Here is a 21844-nt window from a genome sequence, read left to right on the forward strand (position 1 = left end):
CACAGACAGAGAGGAGATATTTAACGAAGGTCATGACTCCTTCTGGTCACTACCCACTGGGCACACTCTGGTTGAATCAACTGTGTTTCCATGTCATTTCACGTTAAATTGACACCTGAGCCCAGTGGGTACACGCCCCACAACACAAACCTACATGCTAGATTAGGCATATTAACCTTTGAGTCCTGGCTCAATTGCCAACCTGGAACCTCCTTCAAACATGGCAACAGCAACCGATTTATCTATCTTTGAATTGACTTGTTTAACCCTTCATCTCTCCATAGCAACACTTCCCTTTCCAGGTCGCTGTTACATGTATAAATGAAAATGACCTGGTCAAATAAAGATAAAAGAATACAGAACAGGCAGGTTCAGACCAAGGAGGCATGTGCAAATGCTGGGCAAAAAAATCTTATCCCGACCTTGCTAATAGACTTGGACAAAACTAAGACCTGCTGAGAATGTCATGATGTTCCAAATTAAGATGGTTTAAGCCAATTTAATATATACTATTTGCCAGTTCTCTTGAATATTACACATAATTGTCAGGATGTCTTCCTGGAAGCGTTATGCATTATAAAGCCATGCCATTTCTGCAATGTTCTGCAGAAGAGAGGAAAGAAATGTATGTAAAGGACATACACTGTCCAAATGCTTTTATTTCCAGAGCTACTTGCACTGTAAAAATAGATATAATCAGAATGAAAGCAGCTTGTTATATTTGCACGGACATGGCTGTCATTGACCTTTAGGTTCATTCTTAATGTTTAGCATCGGATGACTGTGGCTGCATCTTAATGATCCGAGACTAAATCTGTCTTGTGCGCAGTAGTTGCGAAGTGCCAAAGTTATTATGCAGTTGGGAGATTCATGGCACGTGTTTTGATTACCTATTAAGATGGTGAATTAGTTAGAGCTCGGGTGACGAGACAAGTGTATCAAATGTTCGACTTTCTAGATCTTGAAGGCTGAATTCCTGCCTGGATCAGTCCTCTGTGCTTGTGGAGAAAATGTCAGATTGTTTATGCTCAAGGGTTATCATTTATCATCTGAGAGAATATGGCCATGTGGCATTTTATTGATTTATTCTGCAGAAAAACATTTAAAATGGTTGGTATGTGTAATGTGAGTGTCAGCTAGATGGAATTGGAATTAACAAGTGATATTGATAAAAATAAATGATGTGCTAGTAGTTTGGTATAAGCTAGTGCCTTAGCATTTAAAGAAATACCCAGTTTTCCTTTTGTGGTTCAAACGGTTTTTCAACAGTTGTATTAATCTCCACTCACCCCCTCCTGAACATGAGCACACGCTCCTTAAAATCTATTGATAGTAACTTGCTCTGAATTCTGCTGTGAATTCTCCAGGAACCAAAGCTAATGTTTAATCTCCATAGTCTCACCCCATCCCCCAACAGCCATCTGGGCTTCCCTGTTTGAAACAGTTTACCTTTTTTCGTGTTTGGTATTGTAGGACTAAGCATTGCATGTGAAAGTGCTTTGCTATTGATAGGGAGAGAAACAATGAGGCAGTTTTACACACACTCACAACGGCACAGTGCCATCTGCTGAGTCGTATATCCAAACAAGGCGAATTTATACAGGTTCTCCTTTCATTGGCTTGACTAACGTGGTTGTCATGGCAACATGCTCTCTCACCGCCTCATACTGCAGTGTGTACAGTTTTAACCTACTGAAAGATGCTTTAAAGATGTTTAATTACATAATGTATTTGCATAACGCAGATCAGTGGTTATGCTGTTGTCTGATTTTTTTAACAATACAGCTTTTGCATTCTAAATTCAAAAGCATAGAGACAAAGGTTACACAGCAGAAATGGCACTTATAGCTTCATCATTTTGTCAATAACCTGTGCACCTGGGTACCCCAACTGTAGTCATTTATCAGCATTACCTTCCCACGACTGTGGGTTTATCCATCCAAATCATAGGTGAAATTGCCATGGGGGATGGGCAGACATGTCTCCCCCCAATATTCAGAACAGATCGATTTGTGTCCCCCCAATTATTTCTTTAAAATCCAAAAATATATTATTGGAGGTCAGGGGCCCACAGATAGCATAAGACCACGTCATTAGAATTGCATGAAATTAGCTTTAGCGGTCGACTTTGGGCACGATAAACGATCCATGTACTGTACATCACTGGGGCCAAGCTCCCTGCCATCTAGTACCTCTATACTAGGCAGTATCTGAGGAAGGCCCAAAAAATTGCAAAAGACTCCAGCCACCCAAGCCACAGACTGTTCACTTTGCTACCGCAAGCGGTACCAATGCACCAAGTCTGGAACCAACAGGACCCTCAACAGCTTCTACCCCCAAGCCACAAGACTTCTAAACAAGACTGATAAATAGCTAATCAAATGGCTACCCAGACTACCTGCATTGACCCTGCAGCAACTCTTTTGCACTGACTCTATTCACACACACACTGGACTCTACCCACACACTCACACACACTTACACCAAGACCCCAGTACACACACACACACACACTACATACACCCATGCACACATAACATGCACACACATGCATACTGACGTCTCACACATTTACGTTGACATTTTAGTCATTTAGCAGATGCTCTTATCCAGAGTGACTTACAGTTTGTTACACACACACACGCACATACACACTTACTTTCACACTCACCGTATACGCTGCTGCAAGTCACTTTACCCCTACCTATATGTACAGTACATAGCTACCTCAATGACCTCGTACCCCTGCACATCGACTCTGTACTGGTACTCCCTATATATAGCCAAGTTATTTTACTCGTTATTTTTTATTAGTTATTCACTGTGTCTTTAACTCTGCATTGTTGGAAAAAGACCCATAAGTAAGCACTGGTAGTCTACAATTGTTGTCTACGATGCATGTGACAAATAACATTAGATTGATTTGATTTGAACTCTTCCTCTTTCTCAATTTTCAAACAGAAATGGGGTGTGCCTTTGGTGGTTCATGCGCACCCCGACCAACGTACTGTAGCTAATTCTTTAGCTAAGCTAGCCACTTGTAGCTAGCTAGTAACTCCTCCAGTATGTGTTGACATCATTTCACAGGATTTGTTTTTGGACGGTTCTGTAAGGATCAATAAGAAATGTCACTTCTGTAGGCAAATATCTTATTCATCCATTTTTGTTTTTAAGCATTAAATGATTTTGGTATGATGGTGCATTAAACAGTTATACAGTTTAAAGCCGTAATTTTTTATTTATTCAAAAGGTCAACCAGTGTTTCCAGATTTCTATGAAATATGACATATAATTAATTACGATATGAGTGAAATAATTAATCATTTTGGGAAGAAAAGCTATGTTAAAAAAGCACATTTTCTGTGTTGGAATGGTGTGGGCTTACCCCAACAACAGACTGGTATGAAACCTGTGAATGTATTGTAATGTTTTTAAAATTGTATATCTGCCTTAATTTTGCTGGACCCCCAGGAAGAGTAGCTGCTGCCTTGGCAGAATTTAAACTTTTAAAAGTGAGATTTTCACTGGACAGTTACTTTAAAACTACAAGGTTTTCTCTCAGCCTCATGGAACAATGTGTAGAGTAGCAGGAAATTAACTTTAAATCTGCAAAATGTTCTATCATCCTAATTGCAAATTGTGAAGAATAGCAGGAGACAAGCTATAAAACAGCACATTTTTCTCTCTGCCCCATGGCCAAATGTGTTAAAATGCAGGAAGTTAGCCGTTTTCCCCAAAAGACATCTGTTGGACAGCCTTCCACTTATCCTTCCACTTATACTGTGTTTTCAAAATACCATTCCATATACCCCTTAAAATACCCCTCAGAGGCACAATAAGTAATGTAAAACTGTGTAGAATTACAGGAAATGCGTTTTAAATGTCAACAACAAAAAAATCAGTGGGAGGACCCCCATCTGTACTGTTTCGCCCTTGATCCAAATGACAAATTATTTGAATATACAAAACTTAAACTTAATAAAATCATTACGTCATCATGACAAAACCAATCTACATTTTCTCTATTTAATTAGCTATAGGCTATACTAGAGCCTGTTCACAGCATTCAATAATCACATCCAATTGGCTTTGCAATGTTCTCCAATGTGTTTGCCTCTTGTTGCTCCAGATTTGATAACTACTGTGCAACTCTGAAACACATAAGTCTCAAAACATGATCACCAAACTGAGGAATAAAGACCAAACATTCTTGTGATGTGCAACATTAAGTATTCTACCTAACCAGACATGATGACACCTGTTCTCTCTCTCTGCTTCATCCAGCCGTTGGTCTCACCACCTGTCCGGAGCCGATGGTGCCTGCCAACGGGATCAAAACAGGGGACAGGTACATGGTCAACGAAGTAGTGTCATTCAGCTGTGAACCGGGATACATGCTGCAGGTGAGAGCTTTTGTCTTTTAGAGAATCATGTCTGCTGTATTCCCACTGCTATGTCAACATGCAAAGCTTTATTCAATAAGTAAATATGCAGAGATGTGTGCTGAGTCACGTGTATGCATGGTAAACTCAGTAACAGAGGCAAACAGTGATTTGTCTCTGAGTTCAGTGTGCTTAGAGAGAAACCCCCTGCCTTTACTTCTGCTGGGAAACTCTTTTCCAGGGCCACTCCCATATATCATGTATGCCAGGAACCGTGCGGCGCTGGAACTACCCTCCCCCACTCTGCATTGGTAAGAACTTTTACTTTGAAATAGTCACATTCAAGGCTCTTTTTGACAGTTTCAGTGCTATTCATTGTCTGCACTATTTTACAATGTGTACCACGCATTATGTGCTTTTTCCTTTCCAGCAAAGTGTGGTGGAACAGTACATGACTTGACCAATGTTATTTTAAGTCCTGGATTCCCTGGCAACTACCCTGGTAACCTGGATTGTACATGGAGGATTCTTTTACCAGTTGGATATGGTGAGGAACCTGCTATGGTAACAATAATGATAAGGAGCCATGGCTAATGTTAACAAGGTCAGCGATAATGGCTTTCTTTTTTTGCAATTTGTTGGAACTAACAAAAGGTATTCCTTAGGAAAATGGATAGTGGGTCCCCCCTTAGTTATCCTCTTGCTTTATTTATCAACATTTTTTTAAACCTTTGCTGTGAGTAAAAAATCCGTAAAGTATACTAATCAAATTACCTTGTATAAAAGTGGTCGTTAAAATGTTATATTTATCGAAAATCAGATGTAAAAACAAAACAAAGTCACAGCAACTCGACAAGAGAGCTGTTGTTTGCAGACCACATATTGGTGGTTCTTCATAGTTCAAATGAGTCCAGAACAAAGTAACCATTCCAGATGTTAGGTAATTGTGTGTGATTTTAAAAAGCTATTCAGCTATTCAGGCTCTGAGCACAAAAATGTTCTTTACCCAACCTAAGAAAAATATTGTAACACATCGAGATATACAAAAGCAATTTTCTGCCTTATCAAGCAGCCACTCCAAGTGAGAATAAAAACAATAATTTTGTACTGTGTGTATACCAACAATGCATACGTTTGTGTTGTTTACACGGCTCAATATTTTTTATAAGACACAAAAAATGCTTCTGCAGACGCTGATTTGAGCTTTTAGGACAGACAGACTGGGTAGAATAAAGCATTGTAAGAAAGTGGTATATGGATGCATAACTACAAGATTATCCTTCAATGGATTGTCCTAAGCATCACCAAGTGGCAAATGCTTTCCTCCAGCATTAGGCCTTGAACTAACAGAACACAACTTACCAGAAAAACACACTGAAATTTATTATAATAATTTCCCACTTCTGTTTCTCCCCTGGAAAAACACGAGCTGATCTTAATGTCATATTGCGGAATCATTTGTACCATCATAACAAATGATGTGTTGAATAGTTTCTCTCAACATGCCGATATGTAGCTTGACAAAAATAGGCTAGCACAATAGGTGAAAATAAACCACATCAAATGAGCCATGCTAATGTCTGCTGAATGCATTAAATGATTACAACACGTGCACACGTGCCACAATTTCTGTTAACAGTTAACGCTTTAGGTTAATGGGACTTAAACCATTTAACACTTTGATGCTTGTTTTGATTATGAAATGAACATTGTTCATACAGTATACCTCATATAATATTTCTGTGTTTTACAGGTGCTCATATTCAGTTTTTCAACTTCTCCTCTGAAGACAACCATGATTTTTTAGAGGTGCGAAATGGGCCGCAGCACAGCAGCTCTCTGATTGGACAGTTCAGCGGAAGTCAGCTGCCACCCAACCTGCTGAGTACAACACATGAGACCATGATCCACTTCTACAGTGACCACTCCGAAAACAGGCAGGGATTCAAACTGGCCTACCAAGGTGAGGTATACTCTGTTTTCATCAACCATGTGAAACAGTGTTTTCCCTATCCGTCTAGCTCCGTTTCTTCTAAACGAGCTTGGTCTCTATTGGTTTCAATTGACAATTTTGGTACTTGGTTGTTGTTTTGGGGGATTTTGTGCCACATCTGGAAAACAATCTATGGAAAAGGCTGATGTGAAATCCTTATTGTCACCGTTTTTATCTATCTTCTGTTGATATACTCTAGCTCTCTTTTTAGGAAGCAACTCAGAGTGATTAAATGTTAAATGCAAAATAGATGGAATGTCAAATTCAAGGACTTAAGTGCCTGTCAGTTAAATTATCTGAGAATCTGCCCTCTTAGGAGCATTGAGAGGTTACTCCATTATGTGGCTGCTCCCGTCTGGATAAAGCATTCAGAATCAATGTTGAGTGGCATTTAGATGTTGAGTGTATGGCTTCCACCTTACAAGAGATAACCCTGTATGTCTTCTTCTCCCACTTCTAGGCCAGTAGGTTCATATTCTGGCTTTCCCTCCTCTCCTCTTAGCAGACAAAAACAACCATATGGCTAGAATACTACATCTCATTTGACAATTGCTACTTACAGGCTAGTTCATTGTTGCCTGACTACCCAAACTCCTTTCTCTGGCCAAATGTCAGTTTAGTCTCCGCAATGAGTCTGGATCTGAATACCTCCCCGAAGATTTCTAGAACGCAAACACATTCTAACCGTTCTGATTGATCCCAGAAACCGGGGTAAAGCAGTGTTTTGAAAATGATTCATTGGCATTTATACTCTGATTGGTTTAGAAATGATCCAATCACTGATGACATTTATATAACACCCCTCATTTTGGCGTCACCACAAACGACTTCAACGATGGCACTCTCAGACTGAAGCCTGTAGCTAACATAGAACAGCGGAATAATTCAATTTGAGTCGTCAGGCAATGTTAATTGTATATGTCAATTGTCAGCTTTATCAAGCTTCATTAGCTTTTGGAGTAACGCTGATATACACTACCGTTCAAAAGTTTGGGGTCACTTAGAAATGTCCTTGTTTTTGAAAGAAAAGCAAAAAAAAAGTTGATAATTAGACATTTCTAAGTGACCCCAAACTTTTGAATGGTAATTTATTTGTAAGTTGAAATAGAAAAGCTTGATGATTTCCTGATGGCCATTCTTTGTTGATGGCATATGCTTGGAATTCACATGTCACTGTGGCATTTGGTGGAAATGTGTCTGACAGGTGGCATGTGTTCCAGTACTGTCTCAAACGGTTAAGTGGGATGAGTCACCTGTGGAGCACAGAATTTGTTTGAAACTGTCTTGTTGTGGTGATAGTATGTATATTCCTGTTATAATAATTATGCTCTCTCTCTCTCTCTCTCTCAGCATATGAATTGCAGAATTGCCAAGACCCTACTCAATTCCCTAATGGATATATTATTAATAATGACTACAATGCTGGCCAATCAATAACTTTTGAATGCTTTCCTGGATACGTTCTGATTGGACATCCTGTGCTCACATGCCAACATGGAATCAACAGAAAATGGAATCATCCCTTTCCCCGGTGTGAGGGTGAGCATGAATCAATATGATACATTTCAGATGTTTCACCAAAAGCATAAATGACTTCTTTGCTTTACAGTTTATCAAACTATTTTAGAATGTATTTGTTAGGAAGTGTTTTAGCCCTACACTAGAATTCTATCCAGCCATTACCTATTTCTCGTAATGCTCTGGAAGTGAAGTTCTGTTGTTTTAAATCTGCACGAAAAAATTGTTTTCCAAAACTGACTCTAATTACTGCCTTTGAAAACTGCTCCAGTTAAGACCCACACTACTGGGACGTCTTCTAAATTGCTTCTGATTTGAGCAGTGAGAGCTGAAAAAAGCCTTAATCAATCAATACCTCCAAAGATTTCTCAGTCGTCCCAAATGATTTAAAAATATATTTTAATATATTACAAGTATACTAAAGTATACTTAAATATACAAAAACATTTGAATAATATACTTATAATATGAGATGTATATTATATCTGAAGTATACGATAAATATAATATCATTACACTCTAAACAGACTTAAGTGTACTTTATATTCAATGTTTTTTCAGTCTTTTAGTATACTATATGTTCACTATCATTAAACTTAAACACACTCATTAAAACTGTACTTCAACTTCAAACGCTTTAATTGTAGTTTAGAATATTCATTCAAAATACACTTGGAGTTGTTTTTAATTATTTATTTTTTACCTGAGTGATCAGGTACACACAGGTACAGTGATCAAGTATACAGGGCCTTGCAAAAGTATTCATACCCCTTGTATTTCTTCAAATTGTGTTAAAAAGTGGGATTAAAATGGATTTAGATGTGATTTGTTGTCAACAATGAACTCAAAATACTCTGTAGTGTCAAATTGGATAACTAAAATATAGTAATTTCATAAGTATTCAGCTGCTTTGTTTAGGCACGCCTAAATTAGTTCAAGAGTCAAATTTGGCTTAACAAATGACAGAATATGTTACATAGACTGTGTGAAATAATAGGGGTTTGTAATCATTTTTGTTACGATTAACCCTTCCTCTGTCCCTCATTCATACAACATCTGTAAGGTCCCTCAGTCAAGTATTGCATTTCAGGCACAGATTACACTACAAAGATCAGGGAGCCTTTCGAAAGCCTCATAAAAGGGCAGTGATTGGTAGATCGTTCACAATATCCAATCAAACATTGAATATCTCTTTAAGCATGGTCAAGTTAATAATTATGCAGTTGATTATGTATTAAACCACCCAGACACATCAAACAAACAGTCGTCCTTCTGAACTGAGCTGCAGGACAGGAATGAAACTGCTCAGGGACGTTACCATGAGGCCATTGGTGATTGTAAAACAGTTGCAGAGTTCAATGGCTGTCATGGGAGAACTGAGGATGGATCAACAACATTGTTGTGAAACAATAATGACTTTATTGACAGAGTGAAATAATGCAAGTATACAAAATAAAATATTCTTAAACATACTTATTCTAAAATGGATTAAATATACCTGTATATATAAGGTCCCACAGTTGACAGTGCATGTCAGAGCAAAACCCAAGCCATGAGGTCGAAGGAATTGTCCATAGAGCCCGAAACAGGATTGTGTCATGGCACAGATCTGGGGAAGGGTACAAAAAATGCTGCATTGAAGGTCCCCAAGAACACAGTGGCCTCCATCATTCTTAAATGGAAGAAGTTTGGAACCACCAAGACACTTCCTAGAGCTGGCCGCCTGGCCAAACTGAGCAATTTGGGGAGAAGGGCCTTGGTCAGGGAAGTGACCAAGAACCTGATGGTCACTCTGACAGAGCTCCAGAGTTCCTCTGTGGAGATGGGAGAAACTTCCAGAAGGACAATCAACTCTGCAGCACTCAACCAATCAGGCCTTTGTGGTAGAGTGGCCAGACCGAAGCCACTCCTCATTAAAAGGCACATGACAGCCCACTTGGAGTTTAAAGGACTCTGACCTTGAGAAACAAGATTCTCTGTTCTGATGAAACAATGATTGAACTTTTTGTCCTGAATGCCATGCGTCACGTCTGGAGGAAACCTGCATGGTGGTGGCAGCATCAAGCTGTGGGGATGTTTTTCAGTGGAAGGGACTGGGAGACTAGTCAGGGTTGAGGGAAAGATGAGCAACGTACAAAGAGATCCTTGATGAAAACCTGCTTCAAAGTGCTCAGGATCTCAGACTGGTGCAAAGGTTCACCTTCACCTGACAGAGCTTGAGAGGATCTGCAGCGAATAATGACTAATGACTTTTTAATGAATTTATTTGCAAATTATGGTGGAAAATAAGTATTTGGTCACCTACAAACAAGCAAGATTTCTGGCTCTCACAGACCTGTAACTTATTCTTTAAGAGGTTCCTCTGTCCTCCACTCGTTACCTGTATTAATGGCACCTGTTTGAACTTGTTATCAGTATAAAAGACACCTGTCCACAACCTCAAACAGTCACACTCCAAACTCCACTATGGCCAAGACCAAAGAGATGTCAAAGGACACCAGAAACAACATTGTAGACCTGCACCAGGCTGGGAAGACTGAATCTGCAATAGGTAAGCAGCTTGGTTTGAAGAAATCAACTGTGGGAGCAATTGTTAGGAAATGGAAGACATACAAGACAACTGATAATCTCCCTCGATCTGGGGCTCCACGCAAGCTCTCACCACGTGGGGTCAAAATGATCACAAGAACGCTGAGCAAAAATCCCAGAACCACACGGGGTGACCTAGTGAATGACCTGCAGAGAGCTGGGACCAAAGTAACAAAGCGTACCATCAGTAACACACTACGCCGCCAGGGACTCAAATCCTGCAGTGCCAGACGTGTCCCCCTGCTTAAGCCGGTACATGTCCAGGCCCGTCTGAAGTTTGCTAGAGAGCATTTGGATGATCCAGAACTGGATTGGGAGAATGTCATATGGTCAGATGAAACCAAAATATAACTTTTTGGTAAAAACTCAACTCGTCGTGTTTGGAGGACAAAGAATGCTGAGTTGCATCCAAAGAAAACCATACCTACTGTGAAGCATGGGGGTGGAAATATCATGCTTTGGGGCTGTTTTTCTGCAAAGGGACCAGGACGACTGATCCGTGTAAAGGAAAGAATGAATGGGGCCATGTATCGTGAGATTTTGAGTGAAAACCTCCTTCCATCAGCAAGGGCATTGAAGATGAAACGTGGCTGGGTCTTTCAGCATGACAATGATCCCAAACACACCGCCCGGCCAACGAAGGAGTGGCTTCGTAAGAAGCATTTCAAGGTCCTGGAGTGGCCTAGTCAGTCTCCAGATCTCAACCCCATAGAAAATCTTTGGAGGGAGTTGAAAGTCCGTGTTGCCCAGCAACAGCCCCAAAACATCACTGCTCTAGAGGACATCTGCATGGAGGAATAGGCCAAAATACCAGCAACAGTGTGTGAAAACCTTGTGAAGACTTATAGTCATAGTTGAAGTGTACCTACAGTGCCTTGCGAAAGTATTCGGCCCCCTTGAACTTTGCGACCTTTTGCCACATTTCAGGCTTCAAACATAAAGATATAAAACTGTATTTTTTTGTGAAGAATCAACAACAAGTGGGACACAATCATGAAGTGGAACGACATTTATTGGATATCTCAAACTTTTTTAACAAATCAAAAACTGAAAAATTGGGCGTGCAAAATTATTCAGCCCCTTTACTTTCAGTGCAGCAAACTCTCTCCAGAAGTTCAGTGAGGATCTCTGAATGATCCAATGTTGACCTAAATGACTAATGATGATAAATACAATCCACCTGTGTGTAATCAAGTCTCTGTATAAATGCACCTGCACTGTGATAGTCTCAGAAGTCCGTTAAAAGCGCAGAGAGCATCATGAAGAACAAGGAACACACCAGGCAGGTCCGAGATACTGTTGTGAAGAAGTTTAAAGCCGGATTTGGATACAAAAAGATTTCCCAAGCTTTAAACATCCCAAGGAGCACTGTGCAAGCGATAATATTGAAATGGAAGGAGTATCAGACCACTGCAAATCTACCAAGACCTGGCCGTCCCTCTAAACTTTCAGCTCATACAAGGAGAAGACTGATCAGAGATGCAGCCAGGAGGCCCATGATCACTCTGGATGAACTGCAGAGATCTACAGCTGAGGTGGGAGACTCTGTCCATAGGACAACAATCAGTCGTATATTGCACAAATCTGGCCTTTATGGAAGAGTGGCAAGAAGAAAGCCATTTCTTAAAGATATCCATAAAAAGTGTCGTTTAAAGTTTGCCACAAGCCACCTGGGAGACACACCAAACATGTGGAAGAAGGTGCTCTGGTCAGATGAAACCAAAATTGAACTTTTTGGCAACAATGCAAAACGTTATGTTTGGCGTAAAAGCAACACAGCTCATCACCCTGAACACACCATCCCCACTGTCAAACATGGTGGTGGCAGCATCATGGTTTGGGCCTGCTTTTCTTCAGCAGGGACAGGGAAGATGGTTAAAATTGATGGGAAGATGGATGGAGCCAAATACAGGACCATTCTGGAAGAAAACCTGATGGAGTCTGCAAAAGACCTGAGACTGGGACAGAGATTTGTCTTCCAACAAGACAATGATCCAAAACATAAAGCAAAATCTACAATGGAATGGTTCAGAAATAAACATATCCAGGTGTTAGAATGGCCAAGTCAAAGTCCAGACCTGAATCCAATCGAGAATCTGTGGAAAGAACTGAAAACTGCTGTTCACAAATGCTCTCCATCCAACCTCACTGAGCTCGAGCTGTTTTGCAAGGAGGAATGGGAAAAAATTTCAGTCTCTCGATGTGCAAAACTGATAGAGACATACCCCAAGCGACATACAGCTGTAATCGCAGCAAAAGGTGGCGCTACAAAGTATTAACTTAAGGTGGCTGAATAATTTTGCACGCCCAATTTTTCAGTTTTTGATATGTTAAAAAAGGTAGAAATATCCAATAAATGTCGTTCCACTTCATGATTGTGTCCCACTTGTTGTTGATTCTTCACAAAAAAATACAGTTTTATACCTTTATGTTTGAAGCCTGAAATATGGCAAAAGGTCGCAAAGTTCAAGGGGGCCGAATACTTTCGCAAGGCACTGTATGATGAAAATTACAGGCCTCTCACCTTTTTAAGTGGGAGAACTTGCACAATTCGTGGCTGACTAAATACTTTTTTGCCCCACTGTATTTGAGTTATTTAATTTCTTTCGTTCCATTTTTTTTACATTGAAATCTTCCACTTTGACAGAATATTTTGTGTAGATTGTTGACAAAAAAATTACATTTTTATCTTACTTTGTAACAATATAATGTGAAAAATATCCAAGGGTTATGAATACTTTTGCAAGGCACTGTAGTTTCAGTGCCAATAATGAGTTCAAGTATAGTACTTTCTGAATTCCTGTTCAGAAGAGTGCAGAGAAAGTTCACAATGATAATGATAGTTTATTCCACATAACAAAACATGCACAGCTGAGGAACATGCTTCCTGAGAATAAACTTTTTCATATCTCAAGAAAATACTTAAGAGTCTTAAATGTCCACACAATATACTTAAAGTGTACTTTCAAAAACGCATGAGCTCAAACATTTGCATATTACCAGCATCCTTTTCTGCATGTGAAGTTTTGATTTATAATAGGATATTGTTCTTCATATTTAACATATTTAACTTATTCAAATGTTTTCCATTTTCAAACTGAATAATGGTGTACTTTTAATAACACCTTTCATTTTATTGAAATGTGAACTTATTACCGTAATATGAATAACTAAAGCGTGAAATGGCCATGGTGCACAGTTAACAAAAGTGGTTAGTAAATTGTTGGTTCAGCTACAACTGCTTTGTAAATCGCATGTTGACATTGGTTGAGAAGATGTATTTGTAAAAGTATACTTGAAATACAATATAAATACTTTTTTTAAAGAAAATACAGGAATTGTATTTCAAATAACATTTTAGTATAATTCTAATTTATGAGAAATATACGTAATATTTACCTGAAGTGTATTTGAAGTATATTTGTTTTTGCTCTTTATCTATACTAAGAAAATGTGTCCCAATTTAGATAATTTTAAGTGTGTTTAATATAAAATACAAATAATAAATACAATAATAAATACAAATAAAATTGACAAAGCAATAAATGTATTTAAAATGGTTCCAATTTAGATTATTTTAAATGTACTTCAAATGCAAAAAAAAATATATGATTAATGTATATTTAAAAAATTTGAATAATCCTGCTTGGGGTCCCTCATTCAACCACACCTTTCAGCATCATGATAGTGTGTTTTTGCAGTGTATTTGGTATATTCGGTTCTTGTTGAAGTATCTAAAGTCATTGCCACTTTTCCCTTTTAGTTTCAAAGCTCAATGTGCAGAATTGACTAATCCCAGAAAACAGGGAAAGAGACAGCATGATAGTACAATAAAGTGTGAGGTTTACTCTGTTGTCAACACAGTCAAAACTCATGTTTGCTGCTCATATTTTATCTACAAGTAGTAGAGTATACAGAATTTACCAGCAAATATTTGAAATGAAGGTTCAATTGGTGAAGTAATGCTCTTAAATTGTTAGCAGACAAAGCCAAGCAAAGCTACCGAGACCAATCCACTTAACATCTATTCCCACTACATGCTATACATACCCTCTGTGATAATACTGCTCCCTCTTCCCTTCTAATGCAGCTCCATGTGGGTACAACATGACAGCTCAGAATGGCACCATATTCTCGCCGGAATACCCAAATGAGTACCCTAACTCACAGGACTGCACCTGGCTTATCATTGTGCCACATGGACATGGCATTTACATCAACTTCACCCTGCTTCAGACAGAGCCTGTCACGGATTACATTGCTGTATGGTAAGGGATTAATTGTTTTCACAACACCCGTCGGTTAATCCATTGGTTGATATGTATTTTCTGTGAAGAACTAACATTTACGTCACAGCATAGGAAGACTCAGAGTTATACTAAGAATACAGCAAGACAGGAAACAAATAATCATATTACTGTGCAGTACATGTTGCCTTACCTCCCTTTACTAGTGAAGATGCACTTGAATGTCACAATAGAATAATCTGCAGTACCAGAGAGTGGATTAAAACACTGTATATCAATGGGGAAAATACACACTTTTTGCCACACTACAGACCTCTGTGAGTTATATAAGTTACTACTAAAGCCATCAGTCTGTAATTTAATGCTTTTATCTGAATGTGAGCACAAATATTGCTATAGATTTGAGAACAAATCAATTCAACCAAGACACACTGAAATGCTGGACATTATTGCACTCTTTAACATGTGCATTATAAATGTAATGCATTTTCAATGCCTTCTGGTCTCTTCCAGGGATGGCCCTGAGCAGAGCTACCCACAACTTGGGATTTTCAGTGGTAATACAGCGCTAGAGTCAGCCTACAGTTCTTTCAATCAGGTCCTTATCAAGTTTCACAGTGACTTCTCCACAAGTGGATTCTTTGTCCTCAATTTCCATGGTTAGTTTCTCTTCCAAATCAAACATGTTGTAGATAAAATGCAATACTGTTAAGGCTTGCTGAATACCTGTTTAAAAATATCAGAAATAAAGTATTCTCATGTTTTTAATATGAGATTGGGTAAGTGTAGTACATTTTAGTGTTGCAGTTTGTGTATTTATATATCCCTTTATTTTGTTGTATAACCTATCCCTTGTGGGTGACATTTGATTATGATAGTGTGAAATAATGTGATTTGAGGGATAATTTTTCTATGTTGTAGCCATAATTTGCAAACAGTTTTTGGCAAAATACATATTCTTTCTTTCTCTCCTCCAGCCTATCGTCTGAAGAAATGCCCACCTCCCCCAACAGTGGAAGAAGCTGAAATAGTATATGAAGATCAAGATTATGAAATAGGTTAGTGTGAACCAGGGAGATGATAAACACTGGGTTATCCACATATTCATCATTTATTATTTTCAGTGGAACATCAGGCAGTGATCCACTACTTGTTCAGTTCAACATGTTCCTATGTGACTTTGAATCAAAGAGGGTTTACTGTACCATGGTGGTGTGTGATCCTCATTTTTGCTCAGTGTTGAAGGGGAAATTTAATTGAAATGTGTTACATACATATTGTCACCAATGCTGCAGTTTTTGGACAACCATGTTAGGGTAATAACCAGTGTTGTAGTATTCAAGACCAGTCTTGGTCTCGAGTCCAGTCTCGAGACACATATTGAGTGTCTTGGTCTTGTCTCGGTGTCAGATACATTTTTACTTGGACTCGGACAATGAGGACTTGTCATTTCTTGCTGAGACCAACCAAGACTAGCGGAGTGAAAAATTCAGAATTATCAACTCCCATTCAGTCAGCCCATAAAACCTCTTTGCCAGACCAAATATCCACACTCCTTCATGACACATGCCTATCTTATTGCCTCTTGAAACCTGGGCTGACTACTTTACTCGTAACATTACCGTCCTTTACTTTTGTTGAAAAATATTCTCAAACTTTGTCGCGCAAATCAGAATTTCCTTGATTCGCTGGTAGGGAAGAGTGGGGGACATTGTTTGGAAGTTGCACGCTCATTATTAGTAAGGGGGGACCGGGGGAAATTGTAACATGGCTTTTTATCCATTATAGACCTGTTCGGGTTAGTGGTAATTTATGAGTGGCTCTTTATTTGACCTCAGCATGCTTTTTCTCACCATTCTGAATGTCTAAAGAATCCATGTTGTTCTGAATTCTGAACACAGAAATACTGGACATTTTGACCTCTTAATATGGTGACGATTTGACCCTATTACAAATACAACCATGGTCTTGACTTGGTCTCGGACCCCTCGCCCCCCTTCTTGGTTTTGACTCTGACTTTATTTGCTCCAGTTGTAAATCGGCCTCGCTTTGCAGTAGGTTATTACACTGGTTATTACACAGGCTGTTATGTAATATAACTGTTGTTATGTCTCTAGAGACAGTACCTTTAATATCCAATGTAGGTTTCCATCAGACGTTGATAATGTCACATCTGCTATAAGTATTAAATAATATATTTTGTCCAGGAGACATTGTGAAGTATCGCTGCTTCCCTGGATTTACCCTGGTCGGCAACAGTGAGCTTACCTGTAAGCTCAACTCTCATCTCCAGTTTGAGAGTCCTCCGCCTACTTGTGAAGGTAAGAGAATGTTCTGACCAGAATATTTGGATAATTATTATTATTTCTTTCTTGGAAAGGAAACAGGAGGTGAACTTTCAGCTCAGATAGTTCCAATAAATGATTTATGTTATCTGCTTATACAAACATGGCAGTTTGCTGCCCTTTGACATTCTATGCAAATCTATGCACATTTTCCCCGAATACAACAGTTATTACAGCTTATTATTATAACCTTACAGTGAAATGCTTACTTACCAAGATCCTTGTTCCCTTGCATCCTTGTGATGACTCCGTTATACTACAGTATTAGTAGGCATTGTTCCAAGGTGTGTATCACCCTGTTAAAAAACAAATACCCCTTTTTTGTCATGGTAGTGCAGTGCTGCTAGAGCCTCTGTGTCTCTTTGTAAATCAGAGCTCTAACAGAAGTGAGTCACAGATTTAATGGCTTATTCATACATATAATTTCTAATTATAGTGCCAACGCGATGACACAGATGGGAGGCAGCACTATGGCTCTATTAAAGCACAGCACAAAGCACTACCAAGCCTTTTTTGGGGAGATAGAGAAGCACAGCAGTTTCCTTGAATTTTGTAATTCCATAATGGAGCTAAGCAGCTATGGTCCATTTGGTTTGTTTTCATTATTATTTGCCCACAGGGTAGAATATGAAAATGTTAAATGCCTTCACATTATTTCTTGTCATAGATCATTAACCCTAAGCTCATTTGGATTTGCAACCTGAAGAGGTTCACAAGAACTACAGTTGAGGTGATAAAGATGTGTACTGTAGCAACAATTACCTTTTTCTCATGAGTAATTCTTGTCTGCTTGTGTTTGTTGTGCTTTTAGCTCAGTGTCCTGCAAATGAAGAACGCGCCTTCTCATCCGGGGTTATCCTTAGTCCAGGTTTCCCTAAAAACTACCCCAACTCTCAGACCTGCTCCTGGGTCATCAGAGTTCAACCTGCGTACACTATTTCCATCTTCGTGGAGATGTTTCAGAGTGAGAAGCAGTTCGACGAACTCGAGATCTTTGACGGTAGTTTCCTTTTCCAACAGCCAACTAAGTCACACGCATTGTTTTTTTTGGTGCAGTTTTCAAATATTTATCTAATGTCAGCAATGCGTGATTTAAAAAAAAATATTCCATGACGAGCACTGTAATGTTTTTGTGTTTATTTTTATCCGTTAGGACCATCTGGTCAGAGCCCTTTGCTGGTGGCCCTTAGTGGAAATCACTCCACACAGTTAAACTTTACAAGCAAGACCAACCACCTTTACCTGAGATGGTCCACTGATCATGCAACCAGCAAAAGAGGGTTCAAAATCCGATACACAGGTTTGTAGTGCATAACCATATGTTTCCTTTTGCGATAAGACTTTATGTTTCACAATTGCTTTGGGGATGCCTACAGCATTGCATCACAATTCTTATAAGGATTGACTGTTATGTTTCGAGACAACTTCTACCCCCATGCCATAAGACTGCTAAATAGTTAATTAATGGTTACCTGGACTATCTTCACTGACCCTATCTTGCATTGACTCTATGCACACTCACAATACTACAGTATATACTGTATAGAGACTATATACACACACACACACACTACACTGACACTACACAAACCCACACACATTCACATACACACACACACACACACACACACATATACCAACAATACAAACACACACATGCGCATACCGACACAACACAAACACATTTAAACACACACACACACTTTTACACTCATAATTTGCTGCTGCTACTCAGTTCTTTATTTTACTCTTATTATTATCTATCCTGATGCCTAGTCACTTTACCCTGCCTTCATGTACATACAGTATCTACTTCAAATACCTCATACCTCTGCACATTGATCTGGTACTGGTACTCTCTGTTTATAGCTCCATTCTTGTGCATTTTATTCCTTTTGTGTTATCTTTAATTATAATTGTTTTACTCTGCATCGTTGGAAAGGGCTCGTAAGCAAGCATTTCACAGTTACGTCTACACCTGTTGTATTCAGCACACGTGACAAATCCAATTTGATTTGATTTTACGAATTCTGAAACATTTGAACAACAGCACATTCAAAATAGGGGAAAAGCACCATAGCCTTTTGCTATTGTATGGGTGTCAGAGAAGATTATACACCATCCTCTGTCCTCTGAGGCAGTTGCTTTGGATCCAATTTAGGTCAAAGAGTGTGAGGAAGTCAGACTTTTCCAAGTTAGCTCTCATTAGGCTGGGCCCAGACATGTATACCTGCAGGGATCCTTTTGCAAGTCCTCCATAATAGAGGTCAAAGATCCCATAATGAATTTGGCTGAATAACTGCCATGTCCAGTGACTCAAACAGACATTTCCACCAATGACCAAACATGATATATAGCTCACAAAGCCCAGTGGCCATGATTACTTTCCATTTCTTTTCTCTCCTTCTGCCTTTTCTGTCACTTTTCTGCTCTCTATTCATTTTAGTCGATCCTTTTGCCATTCCAGCCACTGTGCTGGTTATTATTCCAGTTTGTTTCCACGTTTCCCATTTTTTTCAATTTGCCATCCCTTGTGCAGTGGAGAAAAAAGGCATGATTCGGGGTAAAAAATGGTCACATTGCATTGAGGCCTGACGTGTCAGAAGGAGTGATGGTTTCTGAAGGCTTCAGAATGGCTACCACAGTGCTGTCAGACTGTGTAAAAGGCTTTTTAAATAATGCAGGGATGTTGAACACAGACAGGGTAATACACCTCTGCTTGATCTTTACAAAACTGCTTTGGGAGTAAAGAAGTCTTTACCCAGCCAGGGGATTTTTTTTCCCTTCGTCTTTAACAGTCCATTGGGCATTCATCAAAGTAAATTAAAATGATATGCTGCCTGGAGTTTTAACATGTGGTCTAATCACCCAGAACCTAGACTCAACCATTCAGCCCGATTAATAGTTTTAATTTAGGGCAGGGGATTTTGAGAATTCTGGAGAATACTTATGTAATGTCATGTTATACTAATGTAATGTAATATAAAGTACTAATGTACATGTAGAGCATATCGTTAATCATTTAGATGGTGGCATGATATAGAAACACTTAAAATGCTCTTTCTTTTCAATGTAGCTCCTTATTGTAGCATTAATGACCCACCTGGAAATGGAGGGGTGCTTAATCGAACAAGAGAGCGTCCAGGAAGCAAGCTGCAGTACTATTGTTATGCTGGCTACAGGCTAGTGGGCCCAAGAAATTCCACCTGCCGGTTGCATCGGAATGGGCTGTATCATTGGGATGCCCCAGCTCCACTATGTCAAGGTAATGCAGAGCTGCGGATGACATTTACTGACTTGAGGGGGATTCACTTTAATCTTATGTCTGGGAGTTCCCCCGTGTCAGAATGTGGAGATGTGTTTGTGTCTGCACAAATCTGGAGGAGTTGTGACTCATTGTCTTTCTCCATTTCTTTTTCTCTTTCTCTTCAACATAGCAAGCTACAATTCATGAATATTTCCTAATATCATACTGTAGCTAGAAAATATATTATAATGAGTCTTCTAACAAACTTTGTTCAGAAGTATATCATTGACAGTTATGTAACTGACCCTTTTTCTATTATGTTAATTAGTGTGACAGCCTGTTGCTTTAAGCAAAGGAGATGTATATTTACATAAAGGAATAGAGGATAAGTTGGAGCTAATTACTTCTGGGGGTTGTATCTGTACATGCCTGTTTACGAGTATGCAAGGCAATTATCTCTTTAAAGGTACTGTGTCCCCTCATTTGTGGTAAACTACGGGTGTGTAAGTAGCGTACAAAACAATAGAACTGTTTCTGTTTCTCACTAAACCTGATTGTAAATTATAATTTGATTAGATGAGATTGATTGTTCCATTTGCACAGTATTCTGAACATGGTATTTGAATGGTAAATGTGTGTTTAAGCAAATGAATGCCACAATCTTCAAGGGAAATATCTAGTTTCCATAGTACCCTAATAGTTGGATCATACACACTTTGCTTACTTACTCTTTATCCCCTCTGAGATATAATGCCACTATAGTCAGAAGACTTCACGTTATACCCTTTTATTAGAAGAGGCCACACTGTTTACTAATTTTGTGCCATAATTTCTGTAAGTGCTGAGAGTAATCCATGCAGCTGAGGTCATCGTTTGATGAGTATCATTTTAATATTTGAATGTCTTTCCATCGGCAGCTTTATCTTGTGGAATCCCTGAGTCTCCTGCCAATGGTTCATTCCATGGTTTCCAGTACACAGTCGGAAGCAAAGTGAATTACCAGTGCAATGAAGGGTACAGGATGGAGACAAGTCTCCCCACAAGCACCGTCTGTCTAGAGAATGGGACATGGAGCAACGCTGCACACCCACCTCTTTGTTTACGTGAGAAAAATAACCTTTGTTTCTATGCCAACAGTATGATAAATTCCCCTGCTTCATTGAGCCACTGCAGTCAATGCAGGTCTCATTAATGTCCTCCTTAGAGAGTAATGTGGAGCAGGTAACGGCTGAGATGAGAGCAATAATGACTAGATTTTTGCAGTTAGGCACTCACAAAAAACAAATGGTAGGATGCAACCCGCCCCCTCAGGCCTGCATTACCAGAAACACACTAAGCAATCATGTTGGAGTCATTTTGGGACATGACTGTATAAATTACATTTTAATCCCTCATTGAATGTGATATATGTGAATACAGTATATATAAAAAATGATTTTATACCCATTATATTTTATAGTTTTATATCATAAAGTGCTTTGGCATTTCTGAGTTGAGTTGAGTTTTATTTTTATTTTTACAGG

General features: G+C 39.0%; 1 protein-coding gene across 1 annotated transcript in view; it reads left to right on the forward strand.

The window, feature by feature from the left end:
• The window catches only part of LOC112261014 (CUB and sushi domain-containing protein 1-like), a 208810-nt gene that overhangs the window by 129421 nt on the left and 57545 nt on the right, over positions 1-21844 (forward strand). The window contains 13 exon segments of the mRNA XM_042328356.1: positions 4285-4403; positions 4624-4693; positions 4813-4929; positions 6136-6345; positions 7726-7914; positions 14573-14750; positions 15243-15388; positions 15707-15787; positions 16937-17050; positions 17886-18074; positions 18228-18374; positions 20151-20339; positions 21239-21424. Of these exon segments, the coding sequence (XP_042184290.1) occupies positions 4285-4403; positions 4624-4693; positions 4813-4929; positions 6136-6345; positions 7726-7914; positions 14573-14750; positions 15243-15388; positions 15707-15787; positions 16937-17050; positions 17886-18074; positions 18228-18374; positions 20151-20339; positions 21239-21424 (1935 nt within the window).

Source organism: Oncorhynchus tshawytscha, linkage group LG01 (genome assembly GCF_018296145.1).
Source record: "Oncorhynchus tshawytscha isolate Ot180627B linkage group LG01, Otsh_v2.0, whole genome shotgun sequence".
Classification (NCBI taxonomy): Eukaryota; Metazoa; Chordata; class Actinopteri; order Salmoniformes; family Salmonidae; genus Oncorhynchus; species Oncorhynchus tshawytscha.